Source organism: Lissotriton helveticus, chromosome 12 (genome assembly GCF_964261635.1).
Source record: "Lissotriton helveticus chromosome 12, aLisHel1.1, whole genome shotgun sequence".
In the NCBI taxonomy this organism is placed as follows: domain Eukaryota; kingdom Metazoa; phylum Chordata; class Amphibia; order Caudata; family Salamandridae; genus Lissotriton; species Lissotriton helveticus.
In genome coordinates this window covers 840,455,882-840,482,426 of record NC_136073.1, presented here as the reverse complement: position 1 = coordinate 840,482,426, position 26,545 = coordinate 840,455,882, and the positions used below count along the sequence as shown (strand labels likewise).

At 44.3% G+C, this 26,545-nt stretch overlaps 1 protein-coding gene across 1 annotated transcript in view; it reads left to right on the top strand.

The window, feature by feature from the left end:
- MOB3A (MOB kinase activator 3A) overlaps positions 1-26,278 on the top strand; it is a 53,556-nt gene extending 27,278 nt beyond the window's left edge. The window contains exons 3-4 of the mRNA XM_078671546.1: positions 13,599-13,801; positions 21,151-26,278. Coding sequence (XP_078527672.1) covers positions 13,599-13,801; positions 21,151-21,180 — 233 coding nt within the window. The 3' untranslated portion in view covers positions 21,181-26,278. The remainder of the gene's footprint in view (positions 1-13,598; positions 13,802-21,150) is intronic.
- Positions 26,279-26,545: the final 267 nt, after the last annotated feature.

The window sequence follows — 26,545 nt, the reverse complement described above, 5'->3', positions numbered from 1 at the left end:
CGCGGAGGGCAGCGTCACGGTCCCTGAAGTTCATAATCCGTGCGATGATGGGTCGTGGCGGCAATCCCAAATTTGGTCGGGGTCCCAAAGACCGGTGGGCCCGTTCCACCACAAAGCCTGAAGTGAATTGGTCCCTGCCAAACAGTTCAATAAGAAGGTTCTCCACAAAGACGTCCATTCGGCCAGTCTGGGTCGATTCCGCCACGCCTAATATGCGAACGTTATTCCGTCGTCCACGCGCCTCCAAGTCCTCATTCTTAATGGCGACCTCTTTCAGTATCTTCTCGACGCGTTCAAGGCGTTTCAGTGATTTGGCGCCAGAGTCCTCGACGTCGGAGATGCGGGATTCAGCCATATCTAGTCTGCGGTCATGCACTTGAACTTTAGAGCCCAGATCGGCTAGTTTTTGCTCCAGAGTGTCTAACCTGCCGTCGAGGGACTTGAACCCAGCCCTCATCTCAGCCATCATGGTAGCGACCAATGCGGCTGTGGTGTCCTGAGGAGGGGGAGGCATGGCGTCAGATGAGGAGCCGGTTGCAGTGTCTGCAGAGAGCATGGAGGTTTTGTCAAAACTGAGTTTCCGCTGATTGAGGTCACGTTTTCCCATCGTGGACAGGGTCTGGAGTGGACAGCAAACAAAGACCTGTGAGCAGGGCGACTGTCTGAGTTTCGGGTGGGCAGGCCAACAGGAATGCGTCAAGAGGTGCGATCGCCTCCGTGGATGTGGCAATTAGGAACAGCTCAGTCCGGTGGCACCGGGCGCAACTCGCGTGCAAGGAGGCAGTTATCCGTCGCTGCGTGACTGCCAGGTAGCAATGTGACCCTTCTGGGAGCCAGGACTCGTCAAGTGGCGGCAGCGTAATTCACAGCCAAAAATGGCCGGCCAGGGTTGCAGGTGCTGAGCCTCGCCAACAGCCGTCCCCTCTCTCCAGTGGGAATCAGGGGGGGGGACACCAAGGGAAGGCGGGGCCGCCCGGCCGCGCAGCAGCGCCAGCCCCCGGGGCGCCCACCGCCAATCACCCGCCCCTCCCGCAGCACCCGGGTCGGAATGTCCCTCGCGCCCAGTCCGGGGTAGCCGCCACCCAAGGCCCCGGCTCCGCGTCGCCGTACAGGCCCAAAGGCCGCCGCGAAACACGGAGTTCCGTAGACGGCGCAGCAACCCCCCGGGCCAGACCCCAGCAAACAGCCCCAAGCCCCCAGCGCCACAAGAGGCCGCGAGCAGACCAGCGGCGCGCCCCCAGCGCGGCACCTACCAGTAAGCCGGGCGCAGTGAGATCGGGCGCCGATGGGGTGGCGGCCTCGCTCCTCCGCCTGGAACACCCCTCCGGTGCCTCCGCAGCCCCAAAACCGGCGTCGGATGGCGGCGGGTCGCCGCAGTTGTAGGATGGAGTGGAGTTACGGGGTCAGGTCCGCCTCAAAGTGACAGGATGGTGAAGGTCGGTCGCCCAGACGGCGGAGCTTCACTCGAAAGCGGCCATCTTGGTCGCCTCCGTGACCACGCCCCTTACATCTCAATAAATGGCTAACTTATTAGACAAATTGAAGTTATGGTTCAGTAAGTAATCCATTACTATGTATTTTTTTTAAAGGTATAAGTAACCACTTTTTTCTCTTGTACCCATTCCAAACCTTATTTTCCCTTCCCTGTGGCTGTTGTGGCATATATAGCTAACTGAAGAAATACATTGTATACTACAATGATTAACAGCTGAAAAGTGTGCACTGCTCCTTTTCCGTATCACGTCCCTTTTACCCGCAGTTGCTGTGCAGCCTGTATTTTTCCATAGCTTATGTGAGTATGATCACAGAAGAGTGGGTTTTTTTTGTCCCTATTTTGACAAGAATGTTGTCCTCCAGTAAATCGATTTTGGTTTTACTCATATTTACTGAGTGACAACTTTTTTCCACCAATTTGTGGCTACGTTTCAGGGTTATTTGTTCTCTGTGGTTATTTGTTCTCTGTGGACACTGCAGGTGTCGAACAGATAGCTTATAATATACATCAAGTGAGTTTTAGGTCCCCAACCCCCTTTCAACCTTTGGCCTTTTTTGACCAGCTTCTTTCAGCTATTGACTTTGAGACTTTGTCAATCACTTCTTGACTCGGCCCAGAGGACTAATAATCTCTCACGCAGTTTCTATTGGGTGTTTGATTGTATCCTTCCGTGGCCGTTCAAATACTTGCATTGAACTGTAGGAGGAACTACTTTACAACTGTACACCTGTCTGTCTGTTCTTGCTGGCTCCTTCCCATGTGTATCGCTCTAACGTGCTAACTCAATTTGCGTACCGACATTAAAGCCAGACCTATTGGCTTTTCCAGTGATTGTTCCTAGTGTTTCTGTCACAGCACATTCATCTTACACGGACTATTTAAAGTGCTCTCCATGCAGCAGGAAAAAAAGATGTAAATAACCCACATTATTTGTACGTTGCCAGTCTGCTGTCCTCGAACTCTTCAAGATTGTGAAAGATGCCTGAACATGCCCGGGACGAATCTAAAAGACTAAGAGAGGTTTTTACTTCGGAGGATACAGAAGGAACTGAGGAGCAAGGAGGCGCAGGCAGTGTGAGATAGGGAGGCCATGATAGGTACTACCTCCATTGTGACTTTCCGTCAAGACCACATAAGGTTTCTTGTACATAAGAGGCACAAGAAATCTTGCAATTTGCACCACTCTGTCAACATCTAACAATCTCCACCGTCTGTTTATGCTCTAGATATTGGAGTATTACACCCAGGCAGTCCTTGCACTCCTAGTAAAAACATTATTCATTACAATTTCTTAAAAGAAAAGGGGGGAGAAGGGTCTTGATCCTGCTACATTTGGGATAAATCATGTGGGCAATCTTCATGAGTCGGCAGAGGCTAATGCTTCTCAATTTGGTTCCGAGTTGCAAGTTTCAAAAGATCTTTTAATTGTTACTCCATCTAGGGTACTTGCCACTGTCACTGGTTGGTAACCCTTAATGATCTGATGCATAGTTCTTTTCTAATTCCTGGAGTGAGTGTATTCCTGTGGGTTTCCATATTTGACATGCAATAGTGTTCGGTTTAATCTGCCTTCTTGATTTGGTCCATGGTAGCCAGTTCATGTGTTGATACTATTTACCCCTTGTATCTTATATATATTTTTTAAAATAATGTATTTGTCAAAACTTCACATATAACGCAGAGCTCTGTGACCCAGAAGCTTCTGCCGCATCAATATACATCAATTGTATTTGACCATTTTCATGTATTTTCTGGAGAAAATGAAGAGCAATACAAATAAAATCTGAACTCTAAAACTGTAACACCCCTAACCCACCAGCACACTGTCGACCATTCCAGAGCAACACATCATATCGCTGACTGCAATTGTACAATTGTAACATATTAGTACCTACGAGGCAGCTATCCTGCCCAACATCCATAGGAAAGGAGATGCAAAGAACAAAGGAGAAAAAGAAAAAAATAACGCCAAGTAAGGAGGTCATTCTGGGTCTCGGTGCCGGTCAACCTGTGGTGGCTCGAGCATCAGACCACAATAGTCTGCCCAGTGCTTCCAGATCTTAAAATGCTTTCTGGGGCACCCCCTGGCCATAAAGATTGGGGTCTCTAGACCCATACTGAAATCCAGACCATTTTTCCAGGCAGAGACGGATGGTGCCACCGCTGCCTTCCAAGCACTAGCAATATCCCTTTTAGCCAGGGTAAATCCCAGACGCACGAGATGGCGCTTATAAATGTTGCCCCCGATCCCTTCCATAACATGCAGGAGGACCAGCTTTGGTGAGTTTGGAAGGTCCCACTGACTCCAATACTTCAGAGAGGCAGGCCAGCATCCCCCTCTAGAATCACGCTAATGCAGAGCAGTGCCAGACAGTATGCAACAGGGTTCCCTCCTCTTGTTCGCATCGGAGACACACTGGGGAGGCCACCAAACCCACCCTCCAAAGCCTAACCTCGGTATAGTATACCCGGTGGAGGTACTTGAACTTGATGAGTCGTAGGCTCATTGCGATGGCCGCCCCTCGCGGAGAGGCCAATCTTCCGTCCAGTCTTCCTCCTCTATCCGACCAACGTCGCCCTCCCAAGTCTCCCTCTAGTAGTGCAGTGACGGGGAGCCGCGCGTGACTAGGGACTGATACATTTGAGAGATCTTGTGGTTGTGGAGGTCCTCCATAAATACCTTGGCGTCCACCGGACTGAACTCTGCCAGTGTCTCCAACCCCTCCAAGCTAGGGGAAATAGCATGTCGGAACCGTAGATACTTAAAAAAATTGGGTTTTCGGCATTTGGAAGTCTTTCTGGATTTCCTGGAAGGATTTTTAAACCGGTCCCCGCATGACGTCGCCCAGGGTAGAGATCCCAATGTTGTCCCAGTCGCGGAATCCTGACAAAGCCGCCAAGTGTGGTAGGCGTACATTATGCCAAAGAGGGGGTTCCCGGGTCAGTCTGTTCCACCAACCCATCCTCCATAACGCCTGCTTCCAGATCTGGAAGACCGTCCTCGTGGCAGAAAGTAGGGAGCATCTCAACGGGCAGAGTAGAGCATTGTATGTAAGGTGTGTTCCCCCATGCACTGACGTTTGACGGCGTATGCTGGGTCCACCCTGTCCCCATACCACCATTTGTTCAGTCCCAGCAAGTGCGAGGCCATATAGTAGGACAAAATATCTGAGGTTGCCAATCCCACACAGTCTTTAAATGTGCACAAGCGGTGTACCGATGGTCTAATATTCCTGCTAATCTAGTATGATTTTAAATTTTTGGTGCCACCCACAAACTATCTCCGATTTTTATTTTCCTCATCCCACTTTTGGTTATGAAACTCATTTGTTTTTTCTAAGCCTATCTTCTAACATGACTCGCTTTGGTGCCGAAGCAAAGTCAGACAGCCTTTCCTATTAGCCCACTTGAAGCGGGGACCGCCGAGCTTGGGGCAACCTCCATATTCCCATTGTCTACAATGTGTAAGGCTCTTGTCAGTTTGAGCATTTTCCTCTGTGTGATTTTTTTTTTTGTCAATGGAACATCTGTGTCTGCATTTTCTGACACCACAGATGATCTTTGTGAGTCAAGTGGAAATATTGAACCAGAGGACTTCTAAGTTATGATCTCCTTTTGAAGGAGCCTCAGGTCAAGGCGGGCAGTACAACACTTTTTCTTTTCAATCTTTCAAAGTTCGTTTCTCCCTCTTCTTCTTCTTTTTTTTAAATACATTCTTAAATATTTTTTTAATATACACCGAACATCCCCCCCACACACAGCACAGAAGAGAATCAAAAATATATAAATCTCTTTTCAGTTCATTAAAGTAATACATCCATAAACCTGATTCTCAATTCATGAATTCAAAACTTTCTGTAGGAAAAAAATAGTTTACAAACTTCCAAAAAGACATAATACTCAATACAATAAACTCCCTCAATTAATCCTCTTAGCCCTGTCCCACGTTCGAACAAAAACAGGCAGAATTTTCAATCCTGACCGTCAAGATAATCCTACCCAGTTATAGCATTACCCAACGCCCCTCCCCACTCCACCTATTGCTCCTGTATTCATGTTGTAAGTGGGGCCCATATATAAATAAATAAATATAGCCAGGAGCCGAGCCAGCCATTGCCTGAAAACAGGGAGTTTAGGATCAGGCCAAGGTGATACAGGCGGAATTCTACCACGGCTATAAACAAAAAAAAATGTGCATACTTTTAGACACCCTTTCTTCTAGTATACCCAACAGAATCAGCTGAGGTGATAAGGCAATTTCCAATGTAAGTTTTGTATTAATAAAAAAACATTTCATCAATAATTGCAGCAAGTATATACATTTAGTTTCAAATATGTAAATTTTAAGCAACTGCAACAGGTCACCTAAAAATGTATGGTGTGACAGACTACTAAATCTGATAGGAAAAGAGATTTAAACACACACACTCACTCACTCACTCACTCACACACTCTTTTCCCCACCGAAAGATATGGCGGAGACTGTGAACGGTGAATAGCTGTGTTAGACTTTCTAGTGAAGGGCCCAATAGTGTGTAAGAAAGCAGACCATGTGTGGAGGAATCGTTTTGCATGATGATCATTGCTCAATGTGAGTAAAAGTTGGAGCAAATGTCAAAGGAAAGTGGGCAATATTACTTATAAGTATAGCTTTATGGATGTGTCTCTAAATGTGTGAAAATCCTATTTTGCTAGGCCATGCTGAATGATGTGTTCCAGGCAGATGACTTTAGGTTGAAGCTGACGTAGCGCTGTTGATCTCATCCCTAACTTTGTAACTGCATGATGATAGTCTTTAAGAGCTATCCATTACTGTGATCTTCTTCGGCAGAATCAAACGAGTGGTTTAAATAAAGTTTGGATGTGAGTTTCAAATATATTAAAACTGCCAATCTATATTACTAACCTTCTTCAGCACCATCGGGGCTCTATATTTCTGAATGTGTGTTCTTTTCTCCAACCACTTCTTTATTTTCCTTTACCCAGCATTACCAAGTGGGTAAACATGAGTACATGAATCTGTGGCGCCTGCTTCCTCTTTCCACTTCCTGTTTTTTTCTACTTAATGTTGCGTCAAGTAAGCTTGAAAATGTTGTTTTGTAAGAGTGCTTCCTTTCAGCCACGCCACTTGCTCAGGTAGTGGTGTATGGTGCTGTACAACACATTCTCCCCTACAGTTCTGTCTTGGTAGGGCTCTCAGCAGTAAGTTGCGCCAGTGGAGGAATATTTTACAATGCCAGAATCCCTAGTATTTAGGTCGAGCCTAGCAACAGGTCGGCATGCTGTAATAGAGTATGCACTAGGAGCCCTGCTCACTCTCCGCCGATATTTGTCATTGGCTTGTGTCATTGTCCTTCTTAAATGCTGACTCCTGATTCGTAAATAAGCTTGTTAGTCCCTACTTGTCTGCATTTGTTACCGCCTATAAGACTGGACCTTTTACTTTGCTTATTACACAGTCTGCATTAAAAGTAGGTGAGCAGAACCAGACAACATTTGTTTCAAGGTAACGGTCTTTGTCAAGGCTCATAATACTTGCTCACCAAAGAGTGGTCACTACAATAAAATCATCATCATTCAAAATCCAATATCCTATCCGGTCGTAGCAATGTTATTTGATTTGTAACTTTCTTATTTATGTAATTATTCCAAATTTAATTATAATCCATTCCTTTGTTCAAGTCTCTCCATCATAGTCATCATAGTCTGTATCAGGAGATTGCATGTATAGCTCTCAGGTTTCGGCAACGGAATTTGATTAAAACCTTATTCTGACAGCGTGTGCCTCTTTGAGAATTGTTCTAGTTCGAAGGTGGGAAATGATAAATGATTGTTTCTACACTCTCATGGTATTGAACTATGTGCACCAATCACCCATCATTCTCAAAACTCCCACGGCGCATATGTGTTCTTGCACACATGGATTGACTGGGTTGATAAAAAGACTTCTGGCACCACTCAATTGAGTTTTAAGCTGTTAGAAAAGCCAGAACAGGCTTCACAGCGGACATTTTCAAGTTTCTGCTGCCTAGTTTTAGGTTACTGCTGCTAACACACTGACCTGACTAGTGCAGTGCAGGAGCCTAAGGTACACTAGGGAGATTCTCAAGGCTCTGGTATCTCCTGCACATTGGGTGTGTCGAGAATGGCCGCTTGCACATATCACTGCCTCTGCCTCTGCCTCTGTACCACATTTTGGTTAGTAATCTGTTTCCATCGGTAACAATGCATCCTTTTTTGTTGGTTTGCAGACTCACTTGAGTAAATTTCAGCATCTGCCCACCTGGTACTAGACTAAATGTTCTCTCTTGGGACATTATAAGAGTAATTGCTTATTGGAAAAATAGGTATGTGGACTCCAAAACATTTAACAAAAAAACATAGAAGATTCTCTGTGGGCCCTGGTGTTGGGCCTCTTCCTCATTCTTGGTTAAGCATGAGGAGGGGGACTGTCCTCCATTGAGTTCCAATATTCTTGGGCAGCCCCGATTCTCTAGAGCTGTAGGTGACAAACATTTTTCCCAAATGGTCAATATAATGTTTTTGCAATAAATCTTCTGGGAATAATCTTGCTAAGAATCCTTACCCTTGACGTTTTTGTATTTTTCATTATTATTATTTAATTAAAAGCGATTATTTGGACCACTCGGACGAATCTACTCCTTTGCTCCAAGGTCCCTGGACCTGCCTTGAAAGTTCTCAAGACTCTGCTGTAGTGGCCTAAATCCTTGATGCAAAATTGATGGGGGAGCTCCAGGCGTTTTGCATTGTGGATTTACATACGATAGGTGTGTTTTTGAGAATACTCTTTTTTTTAAAAACAATTTCACTAAGTTTCACATTTATGTTTCCTCCTCAATGTCAATGATGCAAGTGTGGGTCGTACTACTCCAGGCACCACTGTGGTCAGCTAGTCAGTTTCTACAGCCACAAGTGCCAATTCCACTTCTATGTGCCACCAACCTAATACCCCATTCTGTAGGGCTCTTGTGTCAATGAATTCATCTCAATCATCCATCAACACCGCATTACCAGTGTGATGAAAGGTGATGGGGCTGACCAGTCTGACTCCAGCCAGAGCCATTCTGTTTGTAGGGCTCTCTTCTCACCATACCTTTATGGGTTCTCCATATATTGTTACTGTATTCTTCGGTCATAAAATTAAGCAAAGCAGATGAAGTTATAAAAATAATCATTCTACGCTTGCTTGTGTGGTGCGGACTAGTCTGTTAGAAAATTGGTGCGTAGCAGTTGAGTAGAGGGAGTAATTTAAGAGTGACCTTAGATGTGCTGACTTGTTGTATATTCGAATACACAAAGAGTCCTACCTCTAACCATTGTGCTTTTTTAATTAACTGAACTTAAAACTCACTTCCAAAATATATTAAAAAAGAATTCTCAAACCGCTACTTACTGAAGAAGGATCTCTGCTTCTCTTGTGATCTTGGCAATAGAACAGCGATTGCATGGCTGTCTTTAATGAAAAATGCTTCGTTCTGTTTTGGGGGAAAAACATTGTCACATGACACCTGAAATCCTCAACCAAGACGACCTTGGTCTTTCAAGAAAATCAGTCCCTTATTTCCAAAGCTAGGAAATGTTATCCATGAGATCTCCTTACACAACCAAGTCGTTTTTACTTAGTTAGTATGCACTAAGTGAGAGACTGTCCAAAACGCAATTCACGGTATTAGCCATCTCTTTGAATTTGTCCCACCTGGCTCTTTCTAGTAACCAGGTTGATGCCTTTTGGCATTCAATGCTGATAGTACTCTTGTCTTACTTTTGCTTAGGCATTTTTATGTGCATCCCTACTCCACCCCCCTTATTATGGAGAAACTCAGTTTAAAATGTGTTTTTGGTGGTATCTGTGTTGGCTCATAAGTACTTGTTACTAGTGACCTAAAGCTTGTGATGTGGAAGATTGTCTTTCAAGTATTCACTGTTTATGCACGCTGAAAGAGCAAATGACAGGTGTCACTAGAAGAAACGAGCGGATTCACTTTCCTTCCACGAGCTGATGCTGGCGGCTTCCGAAGGATCCCCAGTGGCCATGCTTTTGTTGCTTCCTGACACCCTAGCAACTGGCATGCAGGAGGTGCTGCGGTCACAGTGATCAGTCTTTCTGGTTCCTCCTTTCCACCTGCCATAGCCTCCAAGGCTCATCCACGTGTATTGTCTCTTTTTAAAGGTTTTTTTTTTTGTCCTCGACGCCATGTCGTGTTGCCGGAAGTGGTTTACTTTTCTTTTTTTTAAGGTAGTATATCCGTAGAAAACTTTGCACCCCCTCCATAGGCTGTCCCACCCACTTCTTGTATACTATGCTGTGACAGCAGTTACACATTTTTCCTGCCCCCTCTTTCACCTGCAAAAAACACAGTTGATGGACAGAATGTAGAACAATGTCATACATTCACCCCAGTACAAGGATCTGGGCCTAAATCCATCGGTTTTTTGCACTGCACACCACCCTGGGTTAGACACTGGCTATATGCAAATCAGCTCTGACCCTGTGCCTCATGGGAACAGTCCAGTCCGAACTACCAAGCGATGTCTTTCCCAGACCGGAATAAAGCATCCAAGGACCGGTTTCTGGCTATCAGCCTTCATCAGCCTGGATAGCATAACTCCAGTGGTGTGGAGAGCCTGGAACTCACGTCTGAGCATACCCAGCCCACTCGGGGTGACAATTGCAAAAAACACAGTTGATGGACAGAATGTAGAACAATGTCATACATTCACCCCAGTACAAGGATCTGGGCCTAAATCCATCGTTTTTTTGCACTCCACACCACCCTGGGTTAGACACTGGCTATATGGTCATCTGTGCCCAGCGCCTTCGCCTTCCCTCTTTACTTCCCTGGCCCTTACTGCACACTACAGCTGCCATGTGATGTTGGATGCTAAAAGTTGTTTTATTTTTGTTTCACATCCCCTTACCATCCCATACCTATCCTTATACACCCTACAACGGTTGTATGATTGCGGTGAAGGCATGAGACTCCCACCCAATATGTGAGGCTCCTCCAGGGTGTAAAACTCACACTCTGGTGAATGCCATTGTGCTCGAAGATTTAGATCTCACACTCGGCGAGTGATGAAAACATCCAAGGAGTGAGACTCTTCAGCAAGGTGTGAGTCTCTCATTAAATAATTGAGCCTGTTCACTAAGATGTGAAAAGCCTTCTGGATGAGTGGGGTTGCTGTCCTAGAACAGATACTTACCAACTGTGAGTGAGACTTTGACCAAGTGAGATTTCCACTCTGTGAATGATGGTGTTCTTCAGGACTTAAGACTTCATCCTCCCTGTACATGGTGCTTTCCCATCTCCTGCCAGTCTGGTAGGAGATTGGAAAGTACCATGGACAGGGAGGATGAAGTCTCAAGCCTTTGAAGCACACCATCATTCAGAGTGGAAATCTCCCAGTGTTGTTTTATCTCTGCCAATACTTACTGTTCTGTTTCTTCACAGAAACCTGGATTAACTCCAGTTCAGCACCAGACAGCGCAACCGCCATTCCTGACTGATACAAAATCATCCACAAGGACCGTGTCAACCTGACCGGGAGGAACAACATAGAAGGCAGCCATCGAGGAACGGATAAATGCCAACGCACACAACAGCAAAGAACTCTTTGCCATAGTCCAAGAATTTGCCAAACACAGCACAGAGAAAGCAGTCATCCTTCCATCCCACCCCTCTGACAACCTCGCCACCTTCTTCCGCCTCAAGATCTACAACAGCTTTGCGCCCCAAGACCCACCCTCAACCACCACACCCAATGGATCCAGCCCCCAGCAGACCTTGATCAGGTGAGCTACCCTCACCTCTGACAACACCCTCAGGATCATGAAGAGCATCCACTCCGAAGCCCCCTCAGACCCCTGCCCTCACCAAATTTTCAACAGAGCCGGCACCTCTATCGCTCCCAAACTCTGCCTCACTATCAACTGCTCCATCGAGTCCACACCTTTTCCTGAAGACTGGAAGCATACAAAGGTCAACCCCCTGCTGAAGAACACTTCTGCCGACCCGACGGACCTCAAGAACTACAGACCTATCTCTCTGCTCTCCTTCTTAGCCAAAGTAAATGAGCAAGCCATCAACGCCCAACTCCCCAAGTTCACTGAAACAAACAACATCCTGGACCTCTCCTAATCGGGCTTCTGAAGCAACCACAGCACTGAGACTGCTTTTCTCGTCACTACAGATGATATCCGCACCTTCCTCGACCGAGGTGAGACTGCAGCCCTCCTCCTCCTGGACCTCTCAGCCACCTTCGACACAGTCTCCCACCACACCTTCTGTGCAAGACTCCATGACTCTTGGATCCGCAACAAAGCCCTCAAATGGATCTGCTCCTTCCTCACTGGCCGAATACAGGCTGGCTTCTACAGCTCAAATCAGAACCCACAGAGATCCGCAGTGGAGTGCCTTAGGGATCCTCCTTGGGCCCCACCTTCTTCAACATCTACGTGGTCCCGCTTGCAGCCATCGTCAGAAGCCACAGACTCAACCTCATCTCCTGCACCAACGACACCCAGCTGATAGTCTCCCTCACAGACTAACCCACATCTGCCAAGAGCAACTTCAACAACAGGATGAAGGCAGTCGCCACCTGGAAGAAGGACAGTTGCCTCAAGCTTAACTCGGACAAGACCGAAGTCCTCATCCTAGGCTCCTCCCCCCTGTGACGACTCTTAGTGGCCTGCAGCGCTGGGAATCCCCACGGACCACGAACAAAACCTCTGCATCATCCTGGACTCCTCGATAGCAATGAACTGCCAAATCAACGCTGTCACGTCCCCCTTCCACATGCTCCGCCTCCTTCGTACGATCTTCAAGTGGATCCCCACTGAGTCCAGGGAAATAGTCACCCATGCGCTCATCACCAGCAAACTAGAATACGGCAGCGCACTCTATGCCGGCACCACCCAGAAACTACAAAAGAAACTGAAGACCGCCTCTGCCAGACTCTTCCTGAACATCCTACACCGCAACCACATCACCGGCCACCTGAGAGACCTTCACTGGCTCTCTTGTCAACAAGAGAATCGCCTTAAAGATTTTCATGAACGCCTACAGAGGCCTCCACAACGCCGGACCTGCATACCTCAACCACTGTGTCTCCTACACCCTCACCAGAAATATCTTCCCTGCCTAACTGGCCCTGGCCACCGTCCCACGGATCCGCAAAACCACGGCTGTAGGAAGATCCTTCTACCTCCTTGTAAAGACTTGGAACAGTCGGAACCACAGGTAATCACCATCGCAATTCAGGAAGGACCTTAAGACCTGGCTCTTCAACTGACAAAACACACAGACACACACACCTTGAGACCCTCATGTGTCGTACTTTATTAAGTTCACAAACCAGCTACCACCCCAGTCGCATTTTAACTGTGTCTTTGACCCTGAACAGTGTTCTGCTTCCTTTTGACTAGGGTTATTCTATATAAATATCACATACCTGTATACATTTGAAGTGATAAAGCACTTAATGGTGTTATTCCAATAGTGGCAACCCTCAGTTTTAATCCTTGTCCTGTGATATCTGATACCATTTGAGGAAAGTGCCTTTTATGGGCACCTGTCAGGGGAAAGTACGTTTTACACAAATTTTTGTCCCGGAATCTCGTTGTCACAGACTATGTTTTTAGATGTTCTCCAACCTTTATTTCCAAGACTGGTCTGTTATTCTTTTCAATATATTTTGGCTTGGTGTGCTTTCCTAAAAGGTGGTTGACATTTACTAAGGGAACTATTCACAGTTTGAATGTTGAGATGCTTCCAGGTTTGAATTCGACCACATTAGATGCTCTTTTAAACATACCCCCAACTTGAAATACATTAGAGGTTCTCTATACTTTTCCAGGCTCGGTTATTATGCATAGCAGTATTGCCGTATCGTAGCAAAACATATCGTATGATAGCAGTTAAGTAATACGAAGAAGCTGCTGCTTTGTGCATCTGAAATACCTAGACCAGTATGTTGCTGTTTTTCCGTGTTTTCTTATTTTTCCAAAGCAGCTGTGCCTTTCCTCTCTTTTGAGCCTTTCCTAGGCACTTTTCACTGACTTGTTTCTGTTTCACACTACTAGGTACTCCATTTCCCAAGAACTTCATGCAAGTGGTAAAGAAGATTCTGTCCAGGCTGTTCCGCGTCTTCGTCCATGTCTACATACACCACTTCGATAGAATCATTCAGATGGGGGCCGAAGCGCATGTGAACACTTGCTACAAGCACTTCTACTATTTTGTCATCGAGTTTAACCTTATGGATACCAAGGAGTTAGAACCACTGGTGAGTGAGTGAAGATGGATATGGATTGTTTCACTTTGATCAAAGGTAAACCCAGCCAGTATGATACTTGGTTGCCATTCTAGGTGAGTGCAAATATATAAAATGGAGGTCCAGAAGGTCACAGCTGAAAGAAGGACTTCTTATAGGGTTACATAAAGATTCTGTCTCATTCGGTACACCAATGTGGCAATCCCATGCTTTCATTGTTCTAACCAGTATATCCTTGGTTCGGTGGGCGTGCTGAAATTCGTGTGCAGTGATTTGTAGAAGGAATAACTGACACTTCAAGCACATACGGTTCAAAATCCTGAGTCATCTGGGGACCTTGTATTTATAGACTGTATAGATCTGGGCTAAGCCAGTTTTCTTGCAGTATTTGGTTAAATATACCACAGTACTGGCCTTGCGGGGAGATCTCAACCAGTAGTTGGTAAGTGATCGTTTGGCAGTCCCTCTATTTTCCTCCTACAGATCCAAAGGTTTTGACCTCTCTCTCCAGCCAAGGAATCTTATTGTACGTGTTATTGCAAGAAAAGTTGCACGTGCATGCATTTTCCAGGTGGTAAACCCATTTTATATCCTGAGTGTTGTCTTTAACAGCTGTTAAAAATGGGGCTCGCCACGGCTGCGCCATTACCCAGGTCTACCTTCTCACATAAAGCCCACCAGTTCAGCCATTTCATCACTTAATATTTGTGCCGATCACTTTCTAGTTTTCTTCTGTATTCAGAAATTGTCGTATTGTCCAGAATTGTTATTTGAGTATTCTTTTTATACCATAGGCCGAGAATGGATTCCAGAATTTAGGGCATGGGAACGGTTTCACTCACTTCCTCAGACTATTGCTCATTCCCATTTCCCTGACAGTCCAAAGGGTCACAGGTTCAGAAACAGTCTTCCAATAAATAGAAGCTTTCCGTAACTCATCTCATGGTGTCCTTCTTAATAATCAGTAGTAGTAAAAACCCTCAAGACATTGCATCTGATGCGAAATGAATACAGTGAAGGCTAGAAATAAAGCTTGCTCGCCAAGGTACCCTCTGTGCTGAGGCACGGGAGCCATGATGGAGCAGTATGTGCCAGTCTCCCAACGTGTAGGTTAACATCCAGTGTCTTCAGAGGTTGGATGCCACTGCAGTAAACCATCTGAAACATAAGGCACGTGATGGTGTAGTGGACCTTCTAGACTCGGAGTGACTGTATGTATCCTTCACAAAAACAGTACTCTGTAGGGCACATTGTTGGTTAAGAGTCAATAATGGGTGACATGGAACTGCCTGAAAGAAGCCCCGTAGACTTGTAGGAGCCTCGCGTGGGTCCACTGATCAGTAAACCAGAACTTGAAATGAATCCAAAAAGCTGGTAGTGACCGACTTTGGGGGAACAGGCACTAGATATCAGTCTACTATTCTTCAAAGCCTCCTTGTAGATGGAGCTGCTTGTAATCTTTCCCAGATTCAGAAGTAGTTTTCTGCTAGGCTAGGCTTTGGAAAACATTACACGTTTGTGCATTACCTTCGTTAATAAGGCCCATCTAGTAAATGAAGATTATTACATTTAGGAGTCTTCAAAAAGTAAGACTCTGCTTTTTAAAGTTTTTGTTGCATTTACTTCGTATATCTACAAAATGCTGGTCCTCAAAAGAGCTCTTTTAGTTGTTTACATTACTTTTTTCGACCTGAAAAGTAAAATTCAACAAGGTGAAAGAAGAATTTTCCTATCTGCTTCCTCCTTGCAAATTTACCTCACTGTTTGAAGACTTTCTTTTCCATTTCATTCAACCTTTGAGCACTGTCTCCTGAAAAAAGGCATGACGTGACGAGGATTACCAGATGTTTTTACAGCATGCGCTTGTACCAGGAGAATGCGGTATGCACAAACTTATGAAAAGAAAAACGTTTTAGGTTTTTACCATAGGCGGTTGCTGTGGTACTTGCGGAGCATATGCGTAGACCATTTCATTACGTTATTTTTTTGGCCCCATTCTAAGATTGTTCTAAATATTGTGTATTTTAGTAGAGAGATTTATTTCAGTTCTGTGCCTCAGTTGCTGGTTCTGGTCTTGAAGCTTAAGCTCATTCAATTAGCCTATGTGTAAACTTTCTGTCCAGGTGGTAAAGTAAATCTTCCGAAATCTTTTCAGGTGGAATATCTTGAGGAACAAAGATGTTTACTGGGGGGGGGGAGAGTTTCTTTATGTAAAATGGGAGGTTCTGCTGCACAACAAATCTACTTACCTACAACAGTAAAACCCCATGGTGGGTAGGTATCTAGGGCATATTTATATGACACACTATCTGCCACTTCTTTTAGGAAATTGTTACTGCTCATAGAAGAAGCTAAGCAACACCTATAGAATATATTACCTTTTCGCAAAAATTATCTGTTAAAGGCCAATGTATGTAAAATAACCCTATACCATACACTTTCTAAAGTGTCTTCTTTCCCATAACGGAGGAGGGAACTAAGAGAATCCCTCTTTACCTACAGAATAAAGGCTCTTTGCACACAACTGTGAATCTTTTTTTTATTTGACTTTTCATCTTGCTTGATGAGCTATGGTCAGGTTGTACTTAATAAGGCTTTATAAGTGTAACCACCTTTTACATACATGATGATGTATTAGCTCCCTGACACTTATACTGTGAGTCCGACTGAATCTGTAGCTTTCAAAGAGAGCGATTGCTCTCTCTGGACCATTAACATTCTATTGGAATACATTTTGTAAGTTCAATTCGTATATCAGATGCATCCATAAAAGTGCACAATCCAATAAAAATATACAATAAAAATACGATGGTTACATCGGGAAACCAATTCCCTGCAAAAGGTCATATTGCAATTCCATAAGTACACATACATACTATAAAATCAAATAGGGAGAGATGATAAATTACTCGAAGTGCATCAAGCTACAGGACCACACAGCGTCCTTCAAAAAAGGAGCCTACACAATAACATTTCTCAGCATCGGTACATTGTGGCAAAACAATTAAAAGCTGGGGTAAATTGCCTAAAATTCCAAGACATCTTAAAGGAGAATAAACATTGTTTATAATACGTCCAATTAAACTTTCAAAAAAAGGTCAAATGGAGCATAGTTTGCCCAGATTTACCATCACATGCACAAAGACTAGTCCCAAGAGTTTTCTGATAGCCCGGCAGAAAACACAGTAAAATACTTGTCTGTTATTCCGTTTTAGGGCAGATACAGCTAACGTTCCCAACTCCCCCCTGCATTAAGTAGATGGTTAGTCAATGGGCTGTCTGAGTTCAAGCTCAAGTATACTGAAATAGTGGGCTGAAGCTTTTCCACATTAAGTCCGAGAGATCGGGCTTGATTAGGTAGTACATGCTTTTTGTTAATGCTGCTGCTAGAGCCAGGCTCGGAGAATGCGTAAGGCAGCCCGATCTCCTGCAAAGTTTTCTTCAGGTATGCTATCCATGGGGTTGTTACGTGCAAGACAATCGTTAAGGATATCTTTTGTTAAAGCTGTCTCCTCAGTTCTCCAAGTGGATAGGCACAACATTGGGGGGCGTACTCTAATGCGAGTACCCAGGTCAAACCCAGCTCCTCATGGCAAATAAAATGTGAGGATGATAAAGGGACAGAGGAGGCTTTTCTACAAAAGTGATTTCCTCCTCTTGATAATGCCCCATATGCTGCAATTGAGATACATTGAATCACATAGATCTGCAGTAGCAAGATGAAACGCCCGGCCCCTGGTTGTTGGGGTAGAATTAAGAGGGAGCCTACTGCCCTAGATAGCTTCACCCTGCACTGTGCAATAATGGATGCCAATCAGCCAGATAACAAAAAGTGTTAGTGTTTTGCAAACAATTAGTGGCAACAGAAAGAGTAGAAAGCTGGATACGCCTAGGATCGCAAGTCATAATGTATGATTTAGGAAAGTTAGTTTGCAGGTCCAGAGCAGCCATAAATTGGACAAATGAATGCACCAGTAGACACAGCGCTTATGGTTTGAGCCATCAGCACTGCATCATCGAGAAGACCGTCAACAAGCAGCTGGCCGCCTTCCTCGAGACGAACGGATCCCTCGACCTCTCGCAGTCTGGCTTCCGGGCCAACCACAGCACCGAGACCGCCCTCATCGCAGCCACGGACGACATCCGAGCCCTGCTGGACAACGGGGAAACAGCGGCCCTCATCCTCCTGGACCTCTCCGCGGCGTTCGACACTGTCTGCCACGGCACCCTAGTGCAGCGCCTCAGCAACGTCGGAATCCAGGAGAAGGCACTAGAATGGATCATCTCCTTCCTCGCCGGAAGGACACAGAGAGTCCGCCTACCCCCGTTCAGATCAGAAGCCACCGCAGTCATCTGCGGCGTTCCTCAAGGTTCCTCGCTCAGCCCCACCCTCTTCAATGTCTACATGAGCCCCCTTGCGGCCAACGCAACCTCAACATCATCTACGCCGACGACACCCAGCTGATCCTCTCCCTCACCAACGACACCGCCAGAGCCAACCTACACGAAGGGATGAAAGACGTTGCCGAGTGGATGATGAACAGCCGCCTGAAACTGAACTCAGACAAGACGGAAGTTCTCATCCTGGGCTCCTCGCCCTCCGCCTGGGACGACTCCTGGTGGCCCCCCGCCCTGGGCAGCGCACCCAAACCAACAGACCACGCAGGCAACCTGGGCTTCATCCTGGACTCCTCCCTCTCCATGACCAGACAAGTCAACGCCGTCTCCTCGTCCTGCTTCAACATCCTACGCATGCTACGTAAGATCTTCCGGTGGATTCCCACCGAGAACAGGAAGATGGTCACCCAGGCCCTCGTCACCAGCCGACTGGACTACGGCAACGCCCTCTACGCCGGAACCACCGCCAAGCTCCAGAAGAGACTCCAGCGTATCCAGAACGCATCAGCAAGACACATCCTCGACATCCCCCGACACAGCCACATCTCCAAACACCTGAGAGACCTGCACTGGCTCCCGGTCAACAAGAGAATCACCTTCCGTCTCCTCACCCACGCACACAAAGCCCTACACAACCAAGGCCCAAGATACCTCAACAGCCGCCTCAACTTCTACACTCCCACTCGCCAGCTTCGATCGACCAGCCACGCCCTCGCCGCCGTCCCCCGCATCCGAAGAGCCACCACAGGAGGAAGATCCTTCTCCTACCTGGCTGCCAAGACCTGGACCTCCCGACCCACCTCCACCAGACCCAAGACCACCTCGCCTTCAGGAAGCAGCTCAAGACCTGGCTGTTCGAGCAGTAGCGGACCCCCCTCCCCCAAGCGCCTTGAGACCCTCCGGGTGAGTAGTGCGCTATATAAATGGTTTTGATTGATTGATTGATCTGCATATAACCGTGTAGGAAGCTGTTTTTCCCTATGTTCAGTGTTTTCGATATCCTGGACCAGCCCTTGAACTAAACTTTGAGCCTTGGACCCTTCTCTGTCCATGGCTGAAGAGCAATGGAAGTCTTTCCCATTATTTCTGGGTTTCCTAATCCGTCCAAAAATGTAGACATGTATATGCTGTTTATTCTAAGGTAAGCACCTGTATTTTGTTTTCCATTAAGTACCTAGCCACCTCCTTTTTATTTTTTTCTGAGGATTCAATAAGATCATTAGAATTTTTCTCTCCACTGAATTCCATACTTGGTGAGATGGGAGTTGTTTCCTGATCAAATTACCGGTATGAGTGAGGCCTGCATATGTTGGTCTTGCCGTTAAGAAGGGTGTGAAGTCCCTGAGAACTTGCTGGCGGGAGGTGTGGATCATGAATGGCGAAAGCTTGTATTACATTGGAGTTTTCAGTAAGTCTTCAACTTTTCTTTAATTACCAAATAACTTTCCTCATAAATACAAGCCAGGTATTCTGGCAGGCCAATCAGAAGGTGGTGCATCAGTGTGTATTGTAAATGCGGATGCATGATTGAAATGGCAGGTCCATCAGAAGGTGGTGCAGGAGTGTTTATTGTTAATGCGGATGCATGATTGAAATGGCAGGTCCATCAGCAGGTGGTGCAGGAGTGTTTATTGTGAATGTAGTTGCACGATTGGAAGTATGCACCTGGTGATGTTTTCTTTGTAGTACTTACACAGGTGGTGTGATTGTGCATGGGGATGAGCCATCGTTTCAAAATGGCCTTGCTTGATGAACAAGCAAGAGTAGCTCACACTGCTCATGAACACGACCTGATTGGGTTAGCCCTCCTGTTACTCTGGGTTGAAATTCTGGGAACACCAGAGGCTGGCCTAACCATAACCTTCCTTTCAGACTGCTTGCTACTTGATAGGGCAGACCAAATATCTTGGCTCTCTTATGGGAGGGAATCTTATGAGAAACTAGGCCTACAGGAACTATCTGAAAATCTTCTCCTAATCGGGTCCAAGAACGTTACCTGGAACATTGCATGAACATACGTCTAGAAAAGGCCCAGGCTAAAGAAACAATAGTTAAATATGCCCATTTGTCAACAACACGTAGATTAGAGCCTTATTTCGGGTGGATTATCAATCCTACACACTGTTATTGGCTCGCACTCCTTTGGCTGGGCACACTGCACATTAAATTTGCTTTCCCAACCCCAGGGGCCTGGAAACAGGAACTATCACCATGTGGGTGTGACAATACTTAATCTCAATGGACTAGTCCCTTTATCCTCTTTTGCATCCTGTATTCTGGGTCGAGGCTTTTTTTTTTTTTTTGCTCGCAATACTGCGCAAGTCGAATCTGAGATACCCCAAAGACTGGTTAATATTTCTGCCCTCCCTGGGTTCACCAGAAATTTGCTATGAGTTATTACATTTTATGAATTCAGCTTTTTATATAACGAAAAGATATGAATCTCAATAAATAGAAATTAATAGATGATGTGTTACCATAGTTTCGATTTTAACTTTTGTGCAAAAATTATATCTTATAACTGTACTGTGAGTAAATCAACTTATATTGTTCCATGGACATTAATGTTAAATTTTACTGTAATGTTTATTTTAATTTATGTGCTCTTTTGGCTCCGGCCGAATAAAGATGGGTTTGATTTGATTTTGAGATTAACCTTTATAAAATGTAATATTTTACAACCTATCTGTATAGCAGCTTTCCCTTTTTTTCTGGAGATTTTTTTTATGAATCATAGTACTCTCCAGTGAAGTGCAAAGAACGCACATTCTCTAATGTACAGATGAACACTAACTAGCCTTGTTCTTCAGGAGCCAAACCGAGCAGAACTTGTAAGTGCAAAGTAAATGGTTTTTAAAGTAACATTTGAAGAATACATCTTTGTCGTGGCCGATAGGGGTGGTTATTGACAATTTTGCATATGCATGTTAATTAATCAATTTATCTTGTTTTGTTGTTGACAGAAGGAAATGACTAAAAGGATGTGCCATTAAGGAGGACGTCTCCCCCCTTACCTCCCGTTGCCTGAAGAACCTGTCGATCACTGCTGAATCCCATCTCTTCGAACAGAGATGCCACTAGGAGACCAGAGACTCTTGTTTTTCTTTTTTATTAAATGTATAGAAATATATTTTTGTATTAAAAGATCTTCTTGCGACAGCTGACCCTTTGCAAACTGTGATACTGCCAGAATTGGCAGTGCTGTAGAATACTTTTTGCCTCGAACAATACTGTCGCCTCCTAGATTTTTAAGTGATATTTTCGAATAATGTTGGGTACTAGATGACAACTGTATTATCATTTCTAGACCTTGTTGAATACCTGGCATCTGAAAAGTTAGATGCAAGGCACAAACTGTAAACTCGGGTTTTAGTATAATCACTAGCCCCTTCATAGTTGTATTCTCTAATATAGAGCACCTGTTATTTGTATAACCCTTGGCTTTGCCCCTTATGGCTCCACTTGGAAAGCTGCTCAAACTCCCCACTCTCCGCACACCTAGTTTTTCGTTCAGCAGCTTTAACTATTACAGCTAGTTTCTGGCTCCGGGTTCTCCAATGTAGGTCCTGGATTGCCAGGTCCATGCCAGATTTTCAAGAGAACTACATTTATCTAAATGTGGATATGCTAGAAATCTGGCATGGTTCCGGCCCTCCAGGACTGACATTGGAAAACCCTGTTTTAGCTCAAAAGCAGAATCTCCACTTCATTTGGTGCATCAATTTTGTTTGTGCTCTTATGACTTTGTAAAGCTTGAAGTTCCAATCCAGTGACACTTCTTACTCTCTTGTAAGTCTGAAGGCAGAAGGCCGTCTTTCTGAGATTTTACAGATCTGTAAGGTGTTGGGTTCTCAGTCATTTGGTTTTACGTTTTGCTGAATGAATCTTGAATTTTGTTTTGAGGGAGAAAACTCTGTTAACGAACTTTGCAGGCTCCGCCGGGCTAGTGGCAGAACGTTGATTCTAAACAGGCAGTTTATGATGAATGCATTCTTTGTTTCAGCATTGTATAAGTACCAGCTGTACATTTACAAGGGTCAAAACGCCTCAATTTGTACATGATGGTATTTGCCACTGCCTTCTGAACCATACCACTTTGTGGTAGGCAGAATCAGGCCTGAATGCAATATATTTGCGACTTGGTTAAAGATCTGAAACAAAACATCGCTACTTCCCTAGTCTGGCTCATGCTTGTGAGTGTATCATTCAGCTGCATTGTCGAAAGGGACATAATCACTGCATACATGTTTTTTAACTCTTGAAGAGGGCAGTTGAAAGCTTTTAATACAGATTGTAACTCCACGGTGCAAGGAGTTCTAGCTATGTGGAACTTTTACAGACAGTGGAGCCCTTCAGTGAGGGGCGTACCTAAATCAATAACTTATACTAAATGAGCTGCTCTTAAATTATGCCCAGTATGCTGCTAGTCTAGTTTTCAGTGGTCCAAAGGCACTGCATTTGACTGACGTATGACGGGATCTTATTATTTCTGAGGGGACTTTATAGATTTTTTTCATGTAGCCGTTGCGGGGTATTGAGGACTGATTAAAGGACGTCCTCGTGCGTGAGCTCAAGCTGCTGTATTCACGTGCAGATGTAGGTGCTATTTACATTTCAAACCGTTCTTCTGCCTCCTTTAGTCTGGGATTGGTGATGTAACCAACCACACCTGGATGATCCTTTCGTGTTGGGTAAAAGATAATGCCCGTAATGCGGTTGACATCAAAGACACAGCCGCTTTCAAAACAAAACCCACATTGTTTGCTTTGCACTGGGAGTAGTCTGAGTAACGCAACTTATCATAATTTTGTCCTTTTGAGGAGGTGAGCTGGTGTATTTATGTAACTAAGAAAACAGTTCTGTGTTGGAGCAGTTGATTTTAAGGCAACAGTGCTCCATCCATTTAAACATCCTTGCAAAAATTAAGACTATTCTTTCGTAGTTGTAGTGAACTGAATGTGAAAGACATGGGTCCTACTGTCGCAAAGATTGAAGTTTAAACACAAGTGTTCCATAGTAACTGAGCGAAAGACCTCTCCGGATCACCCAAATTGTTTAAACCTGTTTTGATTTTTTTTTTTAAATGTTGTAACCAAACTGGGAATGTGCTAGGGACCTCAGTAACTAGCTTGTAGATAGCCAAAAGTTCATGATGATTTGTTTGGGGAGTTGGTGAGGTAATAATGGAGGAGTGGCAGGGTAATTGCCTATCTCTTGGGCCATGATAGACGCACCTTTTAAAAAATCTATTAGAAAATTGAGCAATGGCTCAGGCACTTGTAGGATTGTATTCCTTTGCAGTGGAAGTCTGTTCACAATCTAAATGGTAGAGGTGTGATGTTGACACTTGGTTACTTATCCCTCTTCATAAATTTGCAGGGTATCCACAAGGAAACCTTTGGGAAGCATTTGGGTACTAGAACCAATTTTCTGATTGGTTATTCATCTATAGAAAACAATTGCCGATCAAGGTGTGATCCTCATTTCTTTTTTTTGCTTATTGATATTGTTGAATCATGTCTATTCCATAATAACCTAGCTTTCAGCATTTAAAGGTTATCTACCTGTAACAGTAGTTGTCTAGTTTGCACACCATGGTTCACTGGCTCTCCCAACCTCATGGGGTGCCATTCAGTCTTCTTCTTTCTCTTAAATGGCAGTCTGAAATCTTTTTAAGTGGAATAGAGCGTTTTGAAAGTTGCTTTAAAGTCATAAGAGAACTTAAAAATGATTATGCACGGTGTAAAATGTATTTTAGTCTTTTGAGGACTTCAGTGTGATAATGGAGGGTAAAAATGTTTTTAGCATATACTGGAGATCTTACTCGTAATTAAGTAACATTTTCTTGTGTGTAATCTTGTGCCTTGAATGAAAAAAATCTTCATTTATTATTTACTGTTTTCTATATTACTGAGTGCAAATGGAACAAGGGTTGTGTGTGGGGGTCAATCTGAGAGGCATTTATACTTTTCTTGTAATAAATATAGCTGTGTTATTAGTTCCTTTATACCTTTGAACATTTTTAAATTCTAAATACCTTAATGTCAGATGCAACCTGTGTACCAATTGGTGCACTAAAGCTGGCACTCAGATATTCAAGATAAGATTACTATATCCTTTTTCTTTCTTTTGCTCGTTTTCATTGCATTTGGAACAGTGGCATCAAATGCGTAGCAATTGGTGTTCCAAGTATTTTATTTTTCAATCTTGCATAACCGCAGAAACTGATTGGCACAACACATACCAGCACCAGTTGATTTTATTACGGTGTGAGATGAAGACTGTATATAGCCGGGGATTACAAATAGACTGGACAGAAGCAGGAACCAGACTTTCTAAAAGGTCAACATGTTCCAAACTCCAGCAACTAATTTTGTATCCGAGTTAGGGAAAAAAAACTTTGCGAGGAGGACATTTTTCGTCTCACTATATCCAGCATTTGGAAAATGCGTTGTCTGTAAAGGAAGCTATTTATAACTGGTTGCTCAACTTTTCTATGATTTTAGTGGACTGGAGAGAGGAGCTGTCAGATATTCTGCTTAAATAGGCAGATTCAGAATTCTTGGATATTGGACTGTACGCATTCAGAGATTGAACCTTCTTTTCTATTCTGAGACCAGCACATTCCGTCCCCTTGTTTTAATCTGTTTTGTCTTTGAAGAAAGGGTTTTTATGGGACATGGATAATTTAAAAGTGTAGATGGGTTATCATTGTGAAAATATTTAAATGTGAATTTTTACTTTTGTATCAAACATTTTTTATTTGTTACAGAAAAGAGGTACGCCTACAGCAAGGTCTTTACTATTTCCAGTTTTAGGTACTTGGCCTTCCAAGTGGTGGACAGGGAGTCTGTGTATTTGAAACGGTGTTTGTTGTTGAGCAGCTGCTGTTTACGGTCTGGGCTTGGAGCATCTTTGTACCTGCCAGGACACTCCATCTTCTGACAATTGTTCAGAAACTCTAGTTAAATTGGTTCATGTCTTTAGTTTGCTTAGGGCACATCTGCCCCTTTTTTGATGCGGATTACTGTTTTCTACAGCACCAAATCCAACCCCCAAGCTAGAGTATAGATAAATATCATAGTCTCGAAAAATGTAACCTGTTCATCAAAATGTGAGTTATTTGGAGTCAGGGTTAGAAGTCGAGCCACACCTTCCTGAATCCCAGACATTTTACTCGTGTTTCAGTTTATTTTCTGTGGTGGGTTGTGACTGCAACTTCTGGCCATGATTTCCATGAAGGGTGTGTGCCTTTGCTAGACAGCCATGGGGATTAAATCTGGCACTGTTTACCTTGCAGCAGTCAAAAGTACTGGAAAAGGAAATGTCACAGGCAGACAAACTAAGAAGACTTTATTGTACTGCCGTGCATAGGAAATCGTGTTGTAATCCACTAGCCATTCAACTTCTGGGGAGTTTCCCCCAATACGTTTTTTTAATATCAAAGCCTAACTAAAATGAAAACCATTAACTGCTTTGATGGCCTTTGGTCATCCGTGTTGCCCTGTCCGAATAACCTCTCTCCATAGGGGCTCATGTTGTACCTCACTGATGGGACCAAATGAGGTTGTTTGATTCCTTAAAAGGGCCTTGACAAAGTATTTCCGGCTGTTTGTTGAATGACCACAATTACCACGTTTTTTCAAATGGTAGTTGTCAGTAATGGCACAGACAAGCAGAAAAAAGAGGGACTGGACTGAGATCTGGAGGAATTCTCAAATGGTAAAGAAGTGTTGGCTAAAACATTTCAGCCCATTCCTTATTTTGTTGTCTCATATGATCTGGCTCCGGGGACAGTCTAAGGACACAAGGTGGGTGTGCACTGGAATGAAGAAGAGGCTGTGGTTAGATCTGCGAAGCCCAGCACATGCCAGTACTGGCACTGCATTAGAGGGGGGGAAAAAGAAACGAACTAAGCAGCTTTTTATCCCACACAAACTTATTGGCATTTCCTAATGTTGGGAATGGGGAGAACTTAAATATTTAAGGTCATTCTGAAGGTAACATTTCTATTTCATAACAAAAATGTGGTAATTTAAACTTGTTTGCACCAGCGTTCTTTTCGAATACAAATAAAGACCACTCTATTTACCTCCTAGTCATGTTTTTCTATTTCTGAATGACTGTTTCTTGTATTCATGATTGATAAATGCATGAAAGTTTGCCAAGTAATATGGTGCTGTTGCTTTTTGGTCTTCCACAACATAAATAATATGCCTGGTTGAGATGCTGGAGGTTGACTGAAAAGCTGATTGGAGGCGAACATATTTTAGAAAGATTCAATATGGGCACGAGCCACAGAGGTCAGGTTCATAAACTTTATTTGGCTAGTTCAAAATAGCCATAAGAAAGTGTTAA